General features: G+C 39.5%; 1 protein-coding gene across 1 annotated transcript in view; it reads left to right on the top strand.

Annotated features, from left to right (window-relative positions):
• The window catches only part of L3MBTL4 (L3MBTL histone methyl-lysine binding protein 4), a gene marked incomplete at its 5' end in the record, with an annotated part of 293,576 nt that overhangs the window by 97,045 nt on the left and 174,372 nt on the right, over positions 1-22,159 (top strand). Inside the window, one exon of the mRNA XM_039219339.1 lies at positions 7,108-7,222. Coding sequence (XP_039075270.1) covers positions 7,108-7,222 — 115 coding nt within the window. The remainder of the gene's footprint in view (positions 1-7,107; positions 7,223-22,159) is intronic.

The following is a 22,159-nucleotide window of genomic DNA, read 5'->3' on the forward strand; positions in this document are numbered from 1 at the left end:
CTTTAAAAATGTAATTTAACTCTGCTGCAATAGATTCTTAGGTATAATAGTCCCAAATAGCTTCAAGATTTGTATTCTTGTATGGTTCTCTCAATAAACTGTTCTCAGCTGAAGTCTGGTTTTGCCATTACTGGTCGTACGATCTCGGCAAACCTCTTAAAAGGTTCCTTTTCAGAATGTATGAAAACAATATATTGTAGACACGAAGTGAAAATGTACGTATTTTAAAGCTGTGTCTGGAGTATGTAAGCGTACAGTAAAAGTGAGCCCCCTGCTAGCGTTGGCGCCGGTGCAGACGACGGTGCTGTTTTGTGAAGGCGTGACGCGGGCGTGCTTGTCCTGCAGCAGAACAGGTGTTTGCGCTCAGTACTAGCTCTTCATCCCTCACGCTGTCCAGCACCAGAGCTCCGCATCACAGGGCATGAGGTTTACTGTAGCCTTATTAGCACCAGTAGTTATGAGTAATAGGTATCAGGAATAATATATGAAAACCCAGTTTGTTTGTTTGTTTCTAGAATGAAATTTAAGGTTAAGTCTAGTTATCTGAAACTGTATTCAATTAAAGGAGAAGAGTTCAGGTACAGTGGGGCCTTTTTCTAAATAAATTAACATCATCTGCATGCTTATAATTTGTTCACCATAAGCCTTTAAAATAGATTTGAGGCCCCTGACAATAAAATACACACATCCAATAAGCCCATTAAAGTGGAAATTACAAATTTAAAAACCATATAGCAGAAGCAAACAAGCATAATAATATCACTTAGGCTAATAAAATTGTTGTGATTGAGCATTAAATTTAGCTCCAGCGTTCCTAGATAAACAACAGTTTATTTCCAGCTGCCCTAAGGAACAGGGACGAGTGAGGATTACTACCATGCATCTCATTCCGTTGGTGGCTTTTGAGATCTGACAGTGTGGAAGCCATGTTGCTAACAGTCATGGCAGCATCGAAGACAGCTGAGGCATAGTGGTAAGGCTCCAGGGCTGAGGGACAGTAATGATAAGGCAAAGCAAGAAAGACTTTGCTCGTTCAGACAGTTGACAGCTTTAGGTTTACTCTAAGGAGTGTATCCTTGTTTTTTAGTAGGCTGATCTAATTCTTACGTGTCCAGATTATTTTACCAGTCATTAGTCACTAATTCAGATGGTGTTAATACCATCAGGAAGTATCACTACCCATTTAAGGGTAAGAACTTGAGATAGTGTAGTGTTTGATTCAATTATCTGACCTCTGTTTTCCAGTTTTTCAAAATCTGAGCGAGAAGCGTCCATATTTCTACTCAGCTTTATACAAACCCAAATATATAAAAATCATAAATATATGAAATGGAGATGATTTGGTTTTCAGAATAATTCTTTCCTTTATGAAAGGACTCTGTAAATATAAGATGCCAGTCTCCTTTATTAACTTGACCATCTGGTTACAATCCTTAAAATTGGATTTTCAACTTCAGAGATATGAAGAGCCACAGATATGACAATGTATTTCGTAAAGATGTATATGGGTCAGATTTTGGTTATATATTCCAAGTTTAGATGACCCTTGTTGGAGAGTGGAGCATCACATCATTGAATTAGGAGGAGCTTTTTTTAATTCCCATGGTTTCAATGTAAGTAATTATATACAGCATTAGAAAGAGTAATTTAATATTTATTAATGAACATAAGGGAAAACATTGAATAAAGTACAAAAAAAAAAAAAAAAAACAACAAAAAACGTATCTGCTTCCAGGAAAAAAAATGTTAAAGATACTGTGATTTTAGGTTTTTAGTTTTAGACCTAAAGTCCAACGTTAGGATTCCCAAGTCCAGGTACAATAGCTGAAATAGAAGACCTAACTCCTTGTAGCAACTCTTGCTGGAACATTTGGCCTGTCTTGTTTGTGCTTCTGTTGCTATTGAAACAGAAAACATTGCACTGCAAACTTAAAAGAGAAAGAAGGAACTAGGAAAAAATATTAAAGTTTGAGAACATCTTCTGTTTCTTCTTCACAGCATTATACACACTCACACAAACTTCTTTGTGTTCGTAAATTCAGAGCAGCAGGCATCATTCTTGAAAGGGGTGCCATTTTTGCCTTTCACAACTGGAATATTTAGTCTTTGGGTACTGACAGTATTATGCAGTGTGGCCATGTCCGGAGTGCTGAAACAACGCAATATATAAATACAGTAAAAGATAAGAATAGACCCCTTTAATTACAACTGCATGTAGAAATATTTATTGAGCTATGATTTACAGATGAAAGGTACAGATTTCATGTATGCATTTTGATGAGTTTTTAAAAATGGATATCCTTTATGATGGGCATTGAGGAGGGCACTTGGGATGAGCCCTGGGTGTTGTATGGAAACCAAATTGACAATAAATTATACTTAAAACATGTATATCCTGTATAAACACCACGCTAATCAAGATTAACATATCCGAGACCACAAAAGTTTCCTTTGTTCTCCTTTGTGGTCAGTTCTGCTCCCTACCCTCCTCCAGACAAACATGGATCTGATTTCTATGCTTGTTGTCAAACTTCATATAAATGGAGCAATACAGTGTGCATTCATTTGTGTCTGCCCTCTTTCTCTACGTGATGTCTATCTGGTTGATATGTGTTCATGCATGTAGAAACAGTCTATCCTTTTAATTGGTGATGACTGTTCGTCTTATGCATACACTACCCTTGCTTTTGAATAGATATTCATCTGTTGTTGGGCATTTGGGTCATGGTCAGATTTGGCATTTTGGATGAAATTGCAAGGAACACTTGTTTACACAGCTTTACATTTTCATCTCTTTGGGATGGAATTGCCAGGAGGCACAGAGTAGGAAAATCTGAAATCTACAGTACAGTAGGAAAACATTTTCTAAAGTAATTTTCCTATTTTCCAGCCCCACTGACATTGTATGAATGTTCTGGGAGCTCCACAGCCTCACCAGTAATTGATGTTGCCTGTCATTTAAGTCATACAAATGGGTATATAGTATGTCTCATTTTGATCTCTTTGATGAATAGTGAAGTCAAAAATGTTTTATTTAGTTTTGGACCATTCTTTGAACCTTTTATTTTCTGTAGAGTATCTGAAGTCTTTTGCCTATTACTTATTGGATTGTCAAGCCTTTTGTCAGATAAGTGTATTACAAATGTTCTTGATTTGGTTTTCCTTTATATTAATGATGATTTTGAAGGGCAAAAGTTTTTTATTATGATGAAAATTGAATTTATAAATGTATTCCTTTATGGGTAGTGCTGCATGTGTGTTAAGAAATCTTTGAGGCGCCTGGGTGGCTTAGTCGGTTAAGCGTCCGACTTTCTCTTAGGTCATGATCTCGCAGTTCGTGGGTTTGAGCCCTGAGTCGGGCTCTGTGCTGACTGCCAGCTCAGAGCCTGGAGCCTATTTCAGAGTCTGTGTCTCCCTCTCTCTCTGACTCTCCCCTGCTCATGCTGTCTCTCTCTCCTAGAAATAAATAAAAAATATTAAAAAAATATTTAAAAAAAGAAATCCTTGAGTATCCCAATATAATGAAGATTTTTATCTTAAGTTTCGTTCTTGAGTTTTACTGTTTTAGCTTTTTGTTTAGGTTTATAGTCCATTTTGAATTAATTTGTATGTGGTAGGTGAGGTAGAAATCAACTCCTTTGGATTTTCTCACATGTGAATATCAACTTAATCTTGATCCAGTATCATTCACTGAAACTACTGTTTTTCCCTCATTGAATGGCCTTGTTATATCTATTGAAAAGCAATTGACTATATAGATGTGAGTCAATTGACATAATCTTTTCTGTTCCAATAATGTATCTGCTATGCTTAGGCCCAAACAACATTGTCGTCCTAATTGTGGCTTTATAGTAATTCTAGAAAGCAGAGTGGGTCTTCCAAATTTGTTCATTATTTTCAAAATTGCAGTTGTTCCATCTGATAATACTTATGAAATATTTTCTATAATATTTCTTGCAATGCAAATCTATAAGTGAATACTTTCTCATTTTTATCTGAAAATTAATTTTACCCCTTTTTGAAGGAATTATTTTTATAAAACATAACATCTTAGGTTGATTTTTTTTTTTTGTAAAACATAAAATCTGAAGTTGATTTCTCACTGCTTTAAAGATCTCATTTCATTATCTTCTTGCCTCTTCTGTTTCTGATGAGAAGTTGGCTAACAACACAAAGTTGTACTTCTGTGTCTACTTTCAAGACTTTTTCTCTTGTCTTTCAGTTTTAGTGGTTTGCCCATGATTTGTATAGTCTTGATTTCCTTTGTATTTATCATGCTTAGGTTTTGCTGTTTTTATTAAGCTTGTAAATTGGCACTTTTTTTTTTTAACCAAAATAGAGAAGCTTTGTTGATGTTATTTTTTCACCTTTTGTCTGGTTTGACCCTTATCTCTGCTTTATTGTCTCTCCCATCCTTCTGGACTCCAAATTACATGTATGTTAGACCAGTTGATTCTGTCTTACAAGTACCTGAGCCTCTGTTCATTTTTGAAATTTTTTATTGTGTGTGCTTTAGATTATTAATTTCAACGAATCAGTTTTCATGTTCACTTACTCATTTTTCTGCCATCTCTAATCTGTTAAGCCTATTCAGAAACTTTTTATTGTAATTTGCTTTTCAGTTCTAGAATTTCCATTTGTTTATCTTTTATGATTTCCGTTTCTCCACTGAGATTCCCTGTCTGTTCTCTCATCAAGACTATTTTTCCTTTAAGTTCTTAGACATATTTTAATAGGTACTTCAAAAGTTCGTGTCTCCTAATTACAACATCTGGGGCATCTCTGGGTCTCTGTCTATTGACTACTTTTTTTAAAAAAATGGGAAGGCTCACATTCACCTGCTTATTTGCATGTCCAATAAATTTCGATTTTATTTTGGAATAATCTAGGAATGATATAGCATTCAGATTTGGGAGCATTTGCCTTCCTTTAAAAAGAGTAGAGTTTGTTCTGTCAGACAGTTAAATACTGATGGCTGTTCTTAATCTTGTTGAGGTTTGATTTTAACCTCTTTTAGGGCTGGTCTGGAATACTCTATGACATGGTTCTTATTAGAAAATGATGGCCTTTTTTGATGTCTAGTCAAATTCTTAAGATCTTTGCACTTTGGTCTCTCTGCTCTCCCAGTATGTGTGACCTCTGCTATCTGCTATCTTCATTTTACTTCCAGCTCTGTATCAGATGCTCTCTGCTTCACTTCCCCTTGTCTCACCTTGCATATGTACAGTCCAGCCCTTGACCAAGGTCATACGAAAATCCCCCAGAGATTTCTAGATTCCCCTTCTCTGTGGCTCTATTCTCTTTAGTGACTGTCCTCCGATTCCCAGCTGCTTCATCAGTGCTGAACTGCATCTGTCCTCAGGACAGGACGACTGCTCTGTTTCTGTTTCTCTTCCCTGTGTTGCTGTGAGGAAATTGACTACAGACTGACATTTGGGGCCTGTCTAGGTGTACTGAGGGATTACATATCTGTTGGGCCTATTGTCCAGTGTCTGCAGTGCCTTCATACGTTCAGTCCTCTTTTATGGTTACTACGAGGAAAGGGCATTCTGTCTCAGCCAGAAGCCTACATTTGGTAGAAATATTCTCTTGAAGGTTATTCCTAAGATTGTTGGTTCTCAAACTTCAGTATACATTAGATAAGTGGAGGACTTATTTACAAACAAATTGTGAGGCCCTGCCCTTTAGAGTGTCTGATTTGGTGATTTGACTTGGGGCCCAGCAATCTGCATTTCTAACATGTGTCCAGGTGATGCTGATGCTGATGGTCTGGGAACCAAACGTGGAGCACCACTGATTTAGGAAGATGGATCTTGAGAAAAAGCGTTGGGCTTTATTTGGGGCTTACTACTACATACGATTTTACTCTTTTTTTGTGATCCTATGCCTAACAGGCTTATGTTTTTATAATGCTAGAAATCTTGCTCTTTTTATTCAAATGTTGATTTTCAAAAAATTGTGCTTTTTTTTTGCATTGAAAAAAGGATTCCTCATTAAATTGATAAAAACAGAAAATACATAAGAGAGTAAATAAGGTTATGAAATACTATCATTCTTATTTTATTTGCCTGCCCAAATAATTTGGTCCATTCATTCTGATAGGAAACTTTTAGAACATAGCGTTTTAAAAGTTTCAGAAATAAGTATGTAATTTTTGTTTCAGAAATTGTGTTTTATTTTTTATTCTCAAACCTATATATATGTTTATATGTGAGTCATATGTATGTGTATGTGTGTTTTGCAGCTAAGAAGCAAAACAGTGGTAGCCATTTGCTGGATTGCTGGACTTGAGCCATATCTCTTCCTCAGGTTCCCTGAAAGCTTACACTGTCCTTTACAGCTATCAAGAGAGCCATTAATCCATCTGCCTTAGTAGCATATTTCATCCGCTCCTGTGCCTCCATTGTTTCAATAGCTCTATCTCTCCTTGGTTGTCAGGATTTTGAAACTTATTGCTTCCTTTCACTCTAAAATTGATGCATTTCCCAACAGGGTAAGCCTGGTACTTGCCTCAAATTGGTGGCTCTTGTTCATGTTTCTGACATGGTTTCTGCAGCGACAGCCAGTAGAGGCAGTGTCCTCGCGCCAGCATAACAGTATTAGTTGGGCAAATGGATTGGTATTATCCCTTCAGATTATGATCAATCTTGGACAGATATTTTTCTAAAAATTTTAAATGTTTTTATTTATTTTTGAGAGCGACAGAGAGTGAAGAAAGGAGGTGCAGGTAGAGAGGGAGACACAGAATCTGAAGAAGGCACCAGGCTCTGAGCTGTCAGCACAGAGCCCGATGTGGGGCTTGAACTCACAGACCGCAAGATCATGACCTGAGCCGAAGTCGGACGCTTAACCGACTGAGCCACCCAGGCACCCCTCTGACAGATTTTTTTTATTTACCAACTTCTTTCATTTATTGGAAAAATTGGTACAATAGTCTTTGGTGATTACATTAGAAGGCCCTTTGGTGGCACATTTTAAATATTGTTTCAGCTGTAATGTATGATTATTACAATTTCAATCTCAATTTCACAGGTCCGTTTTCTAATCATTTGATGCAGGCATAGTGAAATACTAATTACTAATTACTAAATATTAATTACTCAACAGGTTCACTTTGATGGCTGGGACCACAAATACGACTACTGGATGGATGCAGACAGCCCTGACATCCACCCAATTGGATGGTGTGACATAACAGGGCACCCTTTGGAAGTACCATATCGTGAGTATTTGTTTTATGTTGTTGATTTTTAAATGCTTATTAGCCTGAATTCCTACCTTAATGCTGTTCTTTTCCTGCCATTATAAGTATTTCAAAGCTAAATAGCAGGTAGGTGAATTGATTGATTAGTGCTACAGCTATGCCGAAATCTAATTATTCACAATGAAGTCTCAAAAGACATGCTTTTTATTTTTAAAAAGTTATAATAATCTTTAAGGAAATATTGTGACAGTGTTGTCTAGAAGAATCTTTGTTTTCCTACATTTTAGTTTGGGAAACTTTAACCCAGTCCAAATCCACAGAACTTGGGCCATTGAGTTCAGCTGACATGCATTTTATTTTTTTAAACATCCTATCTTAATTAATTTTGTCTTATAGATTATATTTCAAAAAGTTTTAGAAAGAACAAATATTTTAAATTTCAGCAATTTAAAAAATTGTTGAAAAAAATGTCCTCTGTTATATTGGTATTTTCATTATTTCTTTCCTTCTAGCTACTTAAAGTTAAAGAGGAAATTAACCACTCTAAATTTTAATGAACCTTGAACCAAAATATCTCCTCCTTTTGTCTGAAGGATTCCTTCGACCAGATGAAGCTGACATGACTAATAGCTGGTGCCAGACACATGTGCAGGCGCTCCATTCTTTTGTTTGTTTTGTTCCCTCACTGCTTCTGGTGTTTTTCTGTTTCTTGGGATAAAGGCCAACACGTTGTTCTGTTAATGAGGTTATCTTATATTGAGCCAGCCCCATGATGCTAGAAGCTTAAGGTCTAACTGCGTCTTTGAAGTAGTTCCTTAACTTAGTGGAGTGAGAAGAATTCCTGAACTTAATAGGACTGAGAAGCATTCCTGACTTACTAACTTGACATCTTTACATTGAACTGGGCGCTTCAAAAACTATGAAGTCAAGAAGGTGCAGGTCCTCATGTAACTTAGAGCGCGTTAGCAGGCATGCAGTCTGTACATACAGAATGTAAAACTTGGAGACCACGATCAATTCTATGTTGGGGAAAATGTGTTAGGGAAAATGTGTTAGAATTTGTGCTCTGTGGTTTTTTGTTTTTGTTTTTGTTTTTGTTTTTTTTTTTCATTCCACTTTTCACTCTCAGTGATTTCACACCTCCGTATGTCAGAGAGATGTTTCTCATTTTATGTTAACCTCCCCATTTCCCACATGGACGCACACACATCCATCCCTCATCACAGTAACTTTCTCAAATGGTCTCAGTGGAAATAGGAATGGGTCGACGCATTTCAGAGACAGAGACACCCTCTCTTGACTCCACTCCATCTCATCCATTGCCTTCTCCTTTGTCAAACTGCCTAATCAGCTTCTTGAACTGAGTACCTCATAAACATCCCAAAGTCTATGGATCAAACTGAACTCCATCCCAAGCCAAAAATCTTGTTTTTCTACTGTAGTTCCTGCTTGCTTTCAGAGTTCCTACTTAAGTAGAGTCATTCTGGACTTGGTTTGCCCCTTTTCCCTTCCTGCACCCCACACCCCACATACAGTCACCAAGTCTTAATGATTCTCTAACTTAATTCCTCCAAAATCTATCTCTGACTCCTGCCTGCTCCCTCCCAGGTCCATTGCATTTGATATCTCATCATAGTTCCCAGTGATTTGCAGACTGCTAGTTAGTGAGTTGGAAAGATCCTCCAGAAAAGCCTAGGACAGATCTCAAAATTCAGGTTCTAGAGGCATTATAACCTATCAGTTAAAAGTGTGGAATCTGGAGTCAGCATGCTTGGATTTGAATCTCAGTTTTAATGCTCACATAACTGTGTGACTGTCTGTGCCGGTTTCCTCATCCCGAAAATGGAGATAATATTAGTGTGTCTATCTCAAAAATTTATAATGATTAAATGAGATAAATGCACACAATACTTTAAAAACTGCCTAGCCCCATAGTATGTCCTGAATTGGTGCTGGCCGCTGTCAGGAAGTGAATATAGAATTCTATAGATTATCATTTTTGATGAAATTATGTGAATTATTAATGATTACAAAACCTGAAATTGTGCTAAAATTAATGTGACTATAGTTTTCCAAATATTTTAATTTTTTCCTTCCTTTCTCCCTCTTCTTCCCTCCCTCAATCCCTCTCTCTTTCTTTCTTTCTATTCATTTGTTTATTTATATTTATTTATTATAGAATTATAGTTGAACACAGTATTGTATTAGTTTCAGGGATACATTGTAGTGATTTGACATTTGTATACACTACAGAATGATTATCAGAAGTGTAGCCACCATCTGTCACCATACGGTGTTATTACAGTATTATTGTCTATATTCCCTGTGCTGTACTTTATATCCCCATGACATGGTTTACAACTGGAAATTGTACCTCTTAATCCCCTTTACTTATTTTACCCATCCTCCCAATCCCTTCCCTCTTAGCAACCACCAGTTTGTTCTCTATATTTATGAGTCTGTTTCTATTTTGTTTTATTTGTTTAGATTCCACACATGAGTGAATTTATGTGGTATTTGTTTTTTCTCTGTCTGACTCACTTAACTCAGCATAATATGTTATAGGTCCATGTTGTTGCAAATAGCAAGATTTCAATCTTCTTATGGCTGAGTAATATTCCACTTTATATATATATATATATATATATATATGCCACATCTCCTTTATTCATCTGTTGATGGACACTTGGGCTGCTTCCACATCTTGACTATTGTACGTAATGCCGTAATGCTGCAGTAAACATAGGGGCACATACCACTTTTGAATTAGTGTTTTGTTTTCTTCGGATAAATACTCAGAAGTGGAAATGCTGGCTGGTATGGTGGTTCTGTTTTTAGTTTTTTGAGGAACGTCCATACTTTTTCCATCGTGGCTGCTCCAGTTTACATTCCTACCAAGAGTGCACGAGGGCTCTGTTTTCCCTACAGCCTTGCCAGCACTTGCTATTTCTTGTATTTTTGATACTAGCCATTCTGGCTAGTGTGAGATACTATCTCGTTGTACTTTTGATTTGCATTTCCCTGTTGACTAGTGATTTAAACATCTTTTCATGTGTCTGTGGCCATATGTATATCTTCTTCGGGAAAATGTCTATTGAGGTTTTCTGCCCATTTTTAATTAGATTGTTTGGGTTTTTTTGATGTTGTTTGTGTAAGTGTGTATATATATATATGTGTGTGTGTATATATATGATATTAACCCTTTATTGGGTATACCATTGGCATATATCTTCTCCCATTCAGTATATATATATATGATATTAATCCCTTATTGGGTATACCATTGGCATATATCTTCTCCCATTCAGTAGGTTGTCATTTCATTTTGTTGATGGTTTGCCTCCCCATGCAGAATCTTTTTAAGTAGGTACAATCTCATTTGTTTATTTTTGCTTTGGTTGCCCTTGTCTGAGGAGACAAATCCAAAATAGTTATTGCTTAAGACCCATGTTTAACAGTTTATTGCCTATGTTTTCTACTATTTTCATGATTTCATACATTTAGGTCTAAATGTATAGTTCCCCCCCCCTTATAATTGATTTCTAGAGTTTTGAAAAATGCTTCATGTGATTTCAGTCTTCTTAAATTTATTGAGATTTGTTTTGTGACCTAACATGATCTATTCTAGAGAATGTTCCATCTGCAATTGAAGGATCATACATTCTGCTGTGTTAGAATGGAATGTTCTGAATATATCTATTTGGTCTGTGTGTATTGTTTAGGGCCACTGTTTCCATATGGATTTTCCGTCATGATATATCCATGGATGCAAGTGGGGTGTTGAAGTTTCCTACTATTATTGTATTACTGTCAATTTCTTCCTTTATGTCTGTTAATATTTGCCTTAAATATTTAGGTGATTCTATGTTCTCTGCATACACATGTATAATTGTTACAGCCTTTTGTTGGATTGATCCCTTTATTATTTATAATGCACTCATTGTCTATTGTCATAATCTTTATTTTACAGTCTATTTTCTCTGTTATATGACAGGGGTATTGCTACCCCCTCTTTCTTTCCATTTCTGTTTGCGTGGACTATCGTTTTCCATACCTCTACTTTCAGTCTGTGTTTTTTAGGTCCTAAGTCTCTTATAGGCAGCATGTAGATGGGTCTTGTGTGGTTTTTTGGTCAGCCCCTTTTGCCTTTCGATTGAGGATTTAGTCCATTTAAAGTAATTATTGATAGGTATGTACTTATTGCTGTTTTAGTAATTATTTTCTGGTTGTTTTTGTAGTTCTTCTCTGTTCCTTTCTTGCTCTTTTCTCTTGTGTTTTGATGACTTTCATTAGTGTTATATTTGGATTCTTTGCTACTTATTTGTTTGTTTGTTTATATTTGAGAGAGGAAGAGAGAGAGTTGGGGACAGGGGCAGAGTGGGGGAAGAAAGGGAGGGAGGGAGGGAGAAAGGGAGGGAGAGATCTCAAGCAGGCTTTATGTTTAGCACAGAACCTGACACAGAGCTTGATCCCACATTCCTGGGATCATGACCTGGGCCAAAATCAGTAGTCAGATGCTCAACTAACTGAACCAGTCAGGGACCTCTTCTCTCTCTCTCTCCTCTCAATCTCTCTCTCTCTCTCTGTCTCTCTCTGTGTGTGTGTGTGTGTGTATGATAGGTTTCTGTTTTGTGATTACCATGAGGTCATTCATATTATAACACCGTATGTATACAGAAGTGTATTTTAAGTTGATGGTCACTTAAATTTGAACACATACTACATTTTTACTCCTCCCCCTTATGTTTTGTTTTTGACATATTTTATATCTTTTTATATTGTATATCCCTTAACTAATTATTGTAGACATAGTTTATTTTACTACTTTTGTCTTTTAACCTCCATGGTAGCTTGATAAGTGTTTGATCCACTACCTTTACTACGTTTGCTTTTATCACTGCGGATTTTTCTTTTACAGTTTTTTTCTATTTATGGCCTTTTCTTTTTTCCTTGAGTAAGTTCTTTTAAACACTTCTTGTATGGAGCTTTAGTGGGGAAAACCTTCTTTAACTTTTATTTGTTAGGGAAACTCTTTCCCTGTCCTTCAATTCTGAATGGTAACCTTGCTAGGTAGAGTATTCTTGGTTGTGGGTTTTTCCCTTTCAGTTTAACTCTATGCTGCCATTCCCTTCTGGCCTGGAAAGTTTCTGAAAAATCAGCTGATAGTATAATAGGTGATCTCTTCTATGTAATTAGTTGATTTCTGCTTTTACGATCATCTCTTTAATTTTAATTTTTGCCACCTTAATTATTATGTATCTTGCTGTGCGCCTCCTTGGGTTTCTTTTGTTTGGGGCTCTTTGTACTTCTTGTTCCTGGGTGTCTATTTCCTTCCCCAGACTAGGGAAGATTTCAGCTATTATTTCTTTTTTTTTTTTTTTAACATTTATTTGTTTATTTTTGAGAGAGAGAGAGGGAGAGGCAGATAGAGAGAGTGAGCATGAGTGGGGAGAGGCAGAGAGAGAGGGAGACGGCATCCCAAGCAGGCTGTGTGCTGTAGCCTGACATGGGGCTTGAACTCACAAGCTGTGAGACCATGACTTGAGCTGAGATCAAGAGTTGGGCCCAGGGGCCCCTCAGCTATCATTTCTTCAAGTAAGTTTTCAACCCCCTTTTCTCTCTCTTCTTCTGGGACCCCTATAATGTGAATGTTAGTTTGTTGTTACAGAGATCCCTTAAAACTATTCTTATTTTTTTAAATTATTTTTTATTTTAACTGCTCTGCTTGGGTGATTCCTACTACCCTCTCTTCCAGATTGCTGATCCATTCGGCAGCATCCTCTGACCTGATGTTGATTACATCTAGTGTAATTTTCACTTAAGTTATTGTATTCTTCAGCTCTAATCGATTCATTTTTATATTTCCTATTTCTTTTTTGAAGTTCTAATTGTACTCATCTACTCTTTTTTCAAGTGTGGGATCTTTATGTCCATGACTTTGAACTCTTTATCAGGTAGATTGCTTATATCTGTTTCATTTAATTCGTTTTGTTTTTGGTTTTGTTTTTTGTTTTTGAGGTTTTGCCTTTTCTTTCACTTGGAACATCTCTCTCTCTCTCCTCATTTCGCCTGCCGATCTGTGCTTATTTCTCTCTGTTAGGAAGGTCAGTACGTCTCCCAGTCGTAAAACAGTGTCTGTATATACAAGGTGTCCTGTGGGGCTCAGAAGCACAGTCCTGCCTGCTCACCAGAACGAGGTTTCCAGAGGTGTCGCCTGTGGCTGCTGCAAGTGCCTCCTCGTGTCTGGGCCGCACCTGTTGCAGATACATACTCCCGTCCCACAAGGGGGAGAGCCGCCTGGAGGTGCATCAGTCCAGGCCCAGACTGCTCACCAGGTGCAGGAGGCTGGAGCTGCTATCGGGGGACTCCTGTGCCTTTCCTGGTCCGGTTCTGGTTCTGGTGTACCCTCTTCTGGGAGTTGCTTTTATTTTTTTTTAATTTTTAAAAATTGTATATCAATGTTACTTTTTTTCAGTTTATTTATTTTGAGAGAGAGAGAGAGAACATGCTAATAGGGAGAGGCAGAGAGAGAGAGAGACAATCCCAAGCAGACTTCACACTGTCAGCACAGAGCCCAACATGTAGCTCGATCTCATAACTTGTGAGATCATGACTAAGCTGAAATCAAGAGTTGAACACCCAGCTGACTGAGCCACCCAGGCGCTCCTGGGAGTTGCTTTTAGTGGTGGAGACCACCGGGGGCAGGAGCCACTATGGGGGAGTATTGAACCCAGGTGAGGCTCCCTGCCAGTGTGGCAGGGCGGAGCTGGTTTGGATGGCACCTGCTGGGCTGGGCATGTTGGGCAGGGCAGACCTGTAGGGGACCACCAAGGCAGGATGAAGAGTGTTGGCAGGGGTGATGGATAGTGTCAGAAATGGCACTTGCCAGCTCTCATCACCATGGTAGAAGGAGAGTAAGAAAGATGGTGCCTCCTTGTGCTTCTGTTCCTTGAGACAGTTCCTACAGATTCCTGCCCTTCTAGTATGTGGCCTAAACTGAGTCAGTAGGTCTCCATCGATGGAGATTAAGGTTCAGGTGCTTCTCAAAAGGCTGCCTCTGTGCTGTGTCTCAGAGTGAGTGTTTTTGTGTGCTGGCCCTTTAAGAGTAGAGTCTTGGTTTCCTTGAGTTAAGCCTTGCTGATTTGCAAAGCCAGACATTATGGGGGCCCTTCTTCCTGGTGTAGGTCCTCAGGGCAGGGCTGCCTGATGGGGGCTTCAACTTCTTGCTCCTCAGGGAGGACCTCCATGTTTTTCATATCCTTCCTGCTTGTGGGCTGTTGTGCTAGGAGTGTGGATCCTGACTGGACCACTTCTTTGCTCCTCCCACCTGTCTTGGTGTGGCTTTTTAAAAAATTTTTTTTAACATTTATTCAGTTTTGAGAGACAGAGAATGAGTGGGGAAAGGACAGAGAGAGAGAGACATAGAATCTGAAACAGGCTCTGAGCCGACAGCACAGAGCCCGATGTGGGGCTCAAACCCACAAACCATGAGATCATGACCTGAGCTGAAGTCGGATGCTTAACCAGCTGAGCCACCCAGGTGCCCCTTGGTGTGGCTTTTTAAAAATACCTTCAGTTGTCAAATTTTTTAGCAATATTTTTGGCAATATTATAAGATTCCCATTTTGTGCATTTGCACATAAGGTAATTGGCATCCCTATAATTTTGGAGAATTGACTGCCTTCAGTTGGCCTGGCTATTCTTTTACTGCTGTGCTTGCTTTTTTGTAATAAATTTGTTTGGATAAATCATTATTAATATATGGTTTATTATATATTGCTTGGTTGACACTATGGTTTGTAATTTTTTATATCTGTACCAGTAGTGTTATTAACTGTTAAATGCCTAGACTTTAAGACATGGTTATAATATGGGTCAGTAGGTATCATCCATGCCTCTATTGTTAAAGCAAAAATACTGCTCCCAACATACACACAATGCTACTCCCAAATTCATTCTATGATTTATTTATTACTGAATTTTTTCCCCACTGGAAAGTAGAAACAAATATTTGGTCAAGGTATCCAACAACAACAACAACAACAACAACAACAAAGGTGTGAAATTCTGTTGACTGTTGCAACAGCTTCATGACTATCTTTGTTGACGTCTGCCCTGTCATTGTGTGTGTAAAACTCAAATCTAACCATATTATCTCCATTCTGTTTTGTTGAAATATAGTTGACATCGTGGGTCTCCATTCTTAAAGCTCTTCCTTGGCATCCAGTATCTGACAGACTCATTCTTGTGCATGTACACAAGGTGCTTCGCAATCTGTGCTTTGCTTGCTGCCATACTTACTCTTCCCAAAGCAGAATTACTTCATTTATACTGAACAGAATTACTCATAGCGCCTTGACCACTGATTGGCCTTATAAGAGTTTGAAGCCAATACAGCACCTTTCCATACATTTCTCCATATCTTAGCTTTCTTTACAGAAAAGCCACCTCCTCAGCTGGTGATAAACACCTGTGTGATGAGGAGCGAGCGGGAGCACTTGCTTTATAGTAGGAATTACGCGCAGCATCCTGATTCTTGTCATGTCTTTTATGGATCATATTTGCACCATCAACCACATCAAATCAGCTTTTATTGCTGAGTGCTACATTAAGTCAAAGAGTTGATCTTATTTACTCATCTAATTCAAACTAATCTTATAATGTCCAGGATCTTTGAAAATCAGATCAAAGTAATTATATCTTATACATAGATCTATAAAACCACACACAACATTTTCTCATATATGAGCAGATCAAGTCTCTTACCAACATTAATTTGCAAATATTTTTAAGGTATTTGCAGATATTTTTTAACTTTCATATATTTTTTACACTCTTCTGTTTTACTTTTGTTATATTTATGTAACTCAACAATTGCCTCAGTACTTTATTATATATGATATGGTAGATTTATAGATCAAACATTGCAAAGAATACTAATAATTTAAGGTTTGGAAAAAATATTAGAGGTCATCTTATGCACTCTGCCATTTTATGAAGGCTAAACCCAACTTGAACTTCATCTATTTTATCGATTTACTCTAGTGAGATTTTATAAAAAGCATTACAGCAATTTGCCTGGTAGTGGTATTCTGTGAAAATAAGAACAATTAAAAGAAAATATGAGGAAGACAGTTTTTTAATCCATTTTTCTCATCTGTATTTTGTTACGAATATTTTTCCCTTGACTCTTTTCCAACATATTTATAGCTCAGTATTATAATGCTTTGGAAACAAAAGAAGAAAAACAGTAGATATAATATGAATTTTTTCTTGCATGAGCTTTTCATTTATGTTAGAGGGAGCTGTAGTTTGCAAAGGTATGAAATAGAATAAAATCCTATAGCTGCCAATAAATGAGTGAAAACTAAGTGCACATTGCTCCATTTCTAAACGCAGTTTTAAAGACAGAGCAGAATGACACAGGGCCAGTCCAGCCAGGCCTCTTAGAATGGTGTGGACCTGGGCCCAGAAGAGCACAGAAGACCTGGACCAGTGGAGGGAGATTGGTGGCCCTTTTAGAGACGGGAATGGCACAAGCATGAGTAAAATTAGAATTTGTTGCCTCTTATGCAAATTTTATTCGATTTATTAAAATTTTGTTTTTCTAAGTGAGTGGTAGTTACTTTAGTTCTTTCTACTTTTTCCAGTTATTTTAGTTTGTTTCTATTTTTCAAATGCCACGTAATCCATATATTTATACTCAAGGCAGACATCACACCAAGGTATAATACATGTTATATACACCAAGCTTCTGCAGAAATGTTTGTATGGTATATTTTTGCAAAGTCCATAATTTTCAATAATTCATAACATTCCATCTCTGAGGCCTAATGTAAGTTATTGAAAAGGTTAACTGTGAAAGGCCACTTGAGAATGAAAACTTCAGGGTTCCCATTCTGAGCACCAGTTTGTATGGCTGGTGCGGCTTTCCTCGTCACCACCACACCCATCCACAGGTGCTTGGTTGCAGTTCACCCAGTGTCCCATGTCAGATTCAACTCTCCTTTTCTCATGCCATGAAGGCATAATTTGTCTGTTTTATCTGATGTATTGTCTTTCATGGTGGACTTTTTCTACCCTTAGAATCAAAATTAAATACCTAAGATACAGCACTAAGTTGTCAAGATCTTTCTGTTGTGCTCTGCGTTCTCTGAATGTCTTTGAAAAGATCTAAATCACCAGAACCAAAAAAACAAAACAAAACAAAACAAAACAAACAAAAAACAACAACAAAAACCATGCTTAGCTGGGTAATCTACAGAATTGCTTTTTGACAATCTTTTTAGTCATATCGTTTAGAAACTGTGATCCCAGGCACATTTGCTGCTAAATGTCTTTAAATAGACCTCAGTTTTAAAATTATATTGTGAATTATCTACCTACAGACTACCTACCCCATTGGGCAATGGGAGGTCCAGTAGTTCTTGCTTTGGAAATTCACCGGTTTTGGGAAGCAAGATGATGGACTTTGGAGCTAGAAAAACTTGGATTTAAATTTTCATTCTACTCTGGCTGACTCTGTATCTCTGGGAAAGTTACTTTACCTCTGGGATTTACAAGCTTGTGTGATTAAACACTTATTTATTTATTTATTTATTTATTTTTAATTTTTGAGAAAGACCAGAAAGAGTGCGAGCAGGGAAGGAGCAGAGAGGAGGGAGAAAATCTGCACTGTCAGCACAGAGTCCAACATGGGGCTCAAACTCACGAAACTGTGAGACCATGTCCTGACCAGAAATCAAGAGTCGACTTAACCACCAGGCACCCCACATGATTAAATACCTTAATGGCAGCTTTCAGTTGTCTGGTGCATCCTGGCCCTTCAGTAAATAGTAGGACTGGGGTGAAGAGTGCAGACACATTTGCTTCCCATGCCATTTCTCTTCATTGATCTAGAAAATTGGAAGTTGACTTTATTTCCTGAAACTTAAACACTGGTTGTTTTCTAGGTACTTGTTATAATTGTACTGTCCATAAAGAGGTTGCTGATCTCTGAAAGAATATTGACTAACGTTTAGGAATAGTTTGAAACATTTAGAATTATTGATTTAGATTTAAAATTAGCAGGCCCTAAAAGCCCCATTAAACTGAACTAAAGGACTTTGCTGTTCTTTAAAATAAAAATCTGAATACATTGCAACTCTGCACCTAATTCTGATGTGTGGCTTTTTTCCTGACACGAAGCAATTTTTCAACACTGGCTGGGTGTCCTGCAATTCAACTCCATTCTGCCAATGTTTACCTAGAGAACGTGTCAGGATCCACAGGGTAAGGGCTCAGTCCTACAAGACTGCTCCAACCCCCAACTTCAGATGCTAGTCATAAGCCCAGATCGTCAACTGTATCTTTTAGCTGTAGATAAGAGTTTCCAATGACCCACTGCTTAGGTTCAATTAATTGGCTAGAGTGTCTCCCAGAACTCAAAAAAAAAAAAAAAACATTTTACTTATTAGATGATCTGTTTATTATAAAAAGATGTAATTCAGGAATAGAAGGCAGGTGGAAGAGATGCATAGGCACAGGGCCCAGTTTCCATGCTCTCTCCTGAGTAGACATTCTCCCCATGCCTTCCTATGTTTACCAGCCCAGTGGCTGCTAAGGTTCAGAGGAACTTTGTCCTTTTGGGTTTTTAGGGAGGCTTCATTCTATAGGCTTGACTGATTAAATCACTGGCTTTTGGTGATTGAACTCATCTTTCAAGCCCTCCCTGTCTCCAGGAGTGGGAGGGAAAGCCCTCTAATCACTGGTTGGCTCCACTGGCAGCCAGCCTCCAGCCATAGGTGCTTTCCCAAACTTGCTTCATTAGCATCACAAAAGACCTTTATTGCTCTCATCACCAGCAATTGTTTTAGGAGCTTTGTGCCAAGACCAGGAGGAAGACTAAGTATATATTTCTTATTGTAAATCACAATATCACAGTCATAAATATACCACCAGTGAAATAAAAGTATTCTTACTGAGTTGTTCGCTAGCTTTGTGGTTGTCAAACCAAATGGATATAAACCGGCTCTCACCTGAGCCTTCTCTATTAAGCACAATTTTCCATTCCTTTATCCCTGATTTAGCAGTGGTACTTTCTTTACATCTCCTTCTACCTCTCTTCTTAGTCTACACTCATAGCTTCTTGCCTCTGGGTAGGGCCTATGTTCCTTGTGCCTACTGCTTATCTGCTAGCATTTGGGCAAAAGGTGGGTGACCTCTCACACTTCATGTGACATCCCCAAGGAGATGAATCGTCTCCACCCCTGCCATCCTGCGGTACTTTGTCCTCTCTTCCCTTGGGTTAGAGTTGCATGTTACTTACCCCTAAAATGCCCGAGGGGCCCCTAGCAGGGATTTCCACTCTTTTTTTTTTTTTTCTAGGAGAGAGAGAGAGACCGCGTGAGCAGGGGAGGGTCAGAGAGAGAGGGAGTCACAGATTGAAACAGGCTCCAGGCTCTGAGCTGGCAGTCAGCACAGAGCCCGACGCGGGGCTTGAACCCACGAACCGCGAGATCATGACCTAAGCGAAAGTCAGACGCTTAACCGACTAAGCCACCCAGGCGCCCCGATTTCCACTCTTGTCTATGCTCAAGGGGCACCTCTCACTCTGCATCACACCAGCCTTACTGCCACTGCTGCCTCTGCTGTCAACTGGGATTGGAGCTTTGTGCTGCCACATGCTCCCTGGGCTTGTTCAGGTATCCCCTCCTACAGATGGTTTCTCTGCCCAAGCTGTCCACAGACAACAACGTTCCATTGTCTAGCTCCTCAGATGTCTTTGTGTTTTGGATGGCACATCTCATAGGCCAACGTGATACAATATGCTTATTTGCTTCTGCTCTCGCCCCCTCTCCATTACTAGAATACCTCTCCCACAGTGGCAGGGACCCACGCCCCTGTTGGTCATCCGTTGCATGGTCTATACCACTTCCACAGAGTACTGTAGACTTGGGGCTCAAGACATACTCACTGAATGAATGAATGAATGAATGAATGAGTAGGTGAATGGATGGCTTCCCTTTTAGACCACAAGATCCTTTGGAGCAGGGTTTTTGTGTTACTCACCTCTGCTCCTTGGAACATGCACACTCTTGCAGGTGGTAAATGCAAGTCAGAAAATGCTTGTAGAAGAGTCCAGGATGTAATGAGCCAATGAGCGCACTGTCTCCTTCCCCATGCCCTGGACTACATGCTCCTTCCTGCCGTGGCTTGGGACTACTCAGCCTGTGTCCTCCATGCAGGGTGGGTCCTTGGTTAATATTTCTCCAAGTTGCTTCATGTTTGCCTCACTTCATACATTTTATGAACGTACTCCTTCTGTACTTACCTCCCCCTTCCTGCTCCTTCAGCCCTTGCTGTAAACACTGTTTTAGAAATCAGAGTTCAACCAAATAAAATATCTGATTGCATGGAAGTGCTTTGTTAATGTTTTAAAGTAGGAATAAAAATAATAACATAAAAATATGGCAGGCCCACCCCAATGCCTCCAACAAGGTCGATCTAGTTGGAGCCCAAAGAACCTTTTTTTTTTTATTAACAAATTAGATTTGGATGTGCCACTTGGTAACTAATAGACTTTTCTCACCAATGTACATATGAAGTGTTGGGTTTTTGTTGTTGTTGTTGTTGTTGTTGTTGTTTTCTGAAATGACAAAGAACTGCCATGCAGTGACAAGTGCTGGTGGGAGCACGGAGTGACAGGGCCAGCCACTGAGCCCTCCAAGGTGAGGACCCACGGTGCAGGTACCCATCCCTTTGGACACAGCTGGCCTCACCATCTGTGCCGGGAACGCCGTATATCACAAACTTGAGGGGAACAGAGCTGCTCTCTCAGTGTGGATATAAAAATCAGTAGATGAAGGGGAGGATTTGGTCCATATTGTCAAGAAGTCCAAGCAAATCTCAGAAAAGTTCTTTATCCTTAGGAGTCACCAGAGATGTGACCGTAGAACGCAAACCTGACAGAATCATCCCCCTCTCGTCACGCCCCAGCCTACCATGTACAGGTGTGGATGCGGTGGTTTGCAGTGCTGTTGGGGACAGAAGCAGGTGTCCGGTCCTGGTCCCAGTGGCTTTCTGGCTTGCCGGAACCTTATAGTGTATTCCTTTATGAGTGTATCAGTCTCCCCTCCCCATCACCCCCACTTGGGCAGGAACATGTGCCCCCCGGCTGGTGTGAGGCTGCAGCCTCGGACTGGCCTGTGGAGTTGCTGAGTCTGGCTGTCCAGAAAGGGACGGCCTCCCCTGTTTTGCAGCATCAGCACTGTTGCATGAAGCGTGATGGCTTCGAAGAGGGCAGCCAAATGGAAGAATAGATTACGCTGCAGCGCAGTCTCACACATGGAGGCTCTGCGGGAACTGCACATCGTTCATGATGAGCAGCCGCTCTCAGGGTGTGCTGCGTCTGGGGGAAAGGATGAGCCCTACTTCTCCAGGAGGAGCAAGCCTTACTGGTCCTGGGAGGCATTTGCTGGGTCAGTGCCTCAAGAGACCTCCCCAAGCCATGTGGTCCCGGCTGTTTGCTCCAGTCCTCAGATCTCTCTCTCTCTCTCTCTCTCTCCCTCCCTCTCTTTGTTTAAAGATTTATTTATTTTTGAGAAAGAGCATGAGCAGGGGAGCGGGCAGAGGTAGAGCGAGAGAGAGAATCCCAAGCGGGCTCCACACCATCAACGTGGAGCCCGATGTGGGGCTCAGACTCACAAACTGCGAGATCATGAGCTAAGCTAAAACCGAGTGCGACACTCAACCGACTGAGCCACCCAGGCACCCCTTCCCCAATCTCTCTTTCTGTGGCTTTGTCTTGCCAGGCTCTTACTTACCTACCAGCGCTCTCAAAGACCCCGTGCGTCCTTACTGAGGCATACGAGAACTTCTGGGTCCCTTCTGGGTCCCACACAAGTTATGTCAACACAGAAGTATGGCCTCGGGCTTATGAAGGTCCGGGTTGAAAATGGCAGTGGTGCTGTGCCG

The sequence above is a fragment of the Hyaena hyaena genome, unplaced genomic scaffold (genome assembly GCF_003009895.1).
Source record: "Hyaena hyaena isolate Hyena2069 unplaced genomic scaffold, ASM300989v1 scaffold_812, whole genome shotgun sequence".
Lineage (NCBI taxonomy): Eukaryota > Metazoa > Chordata > Mammalia > Carnivora > Hyaenidae > Hyaena > Hyaena hyaena.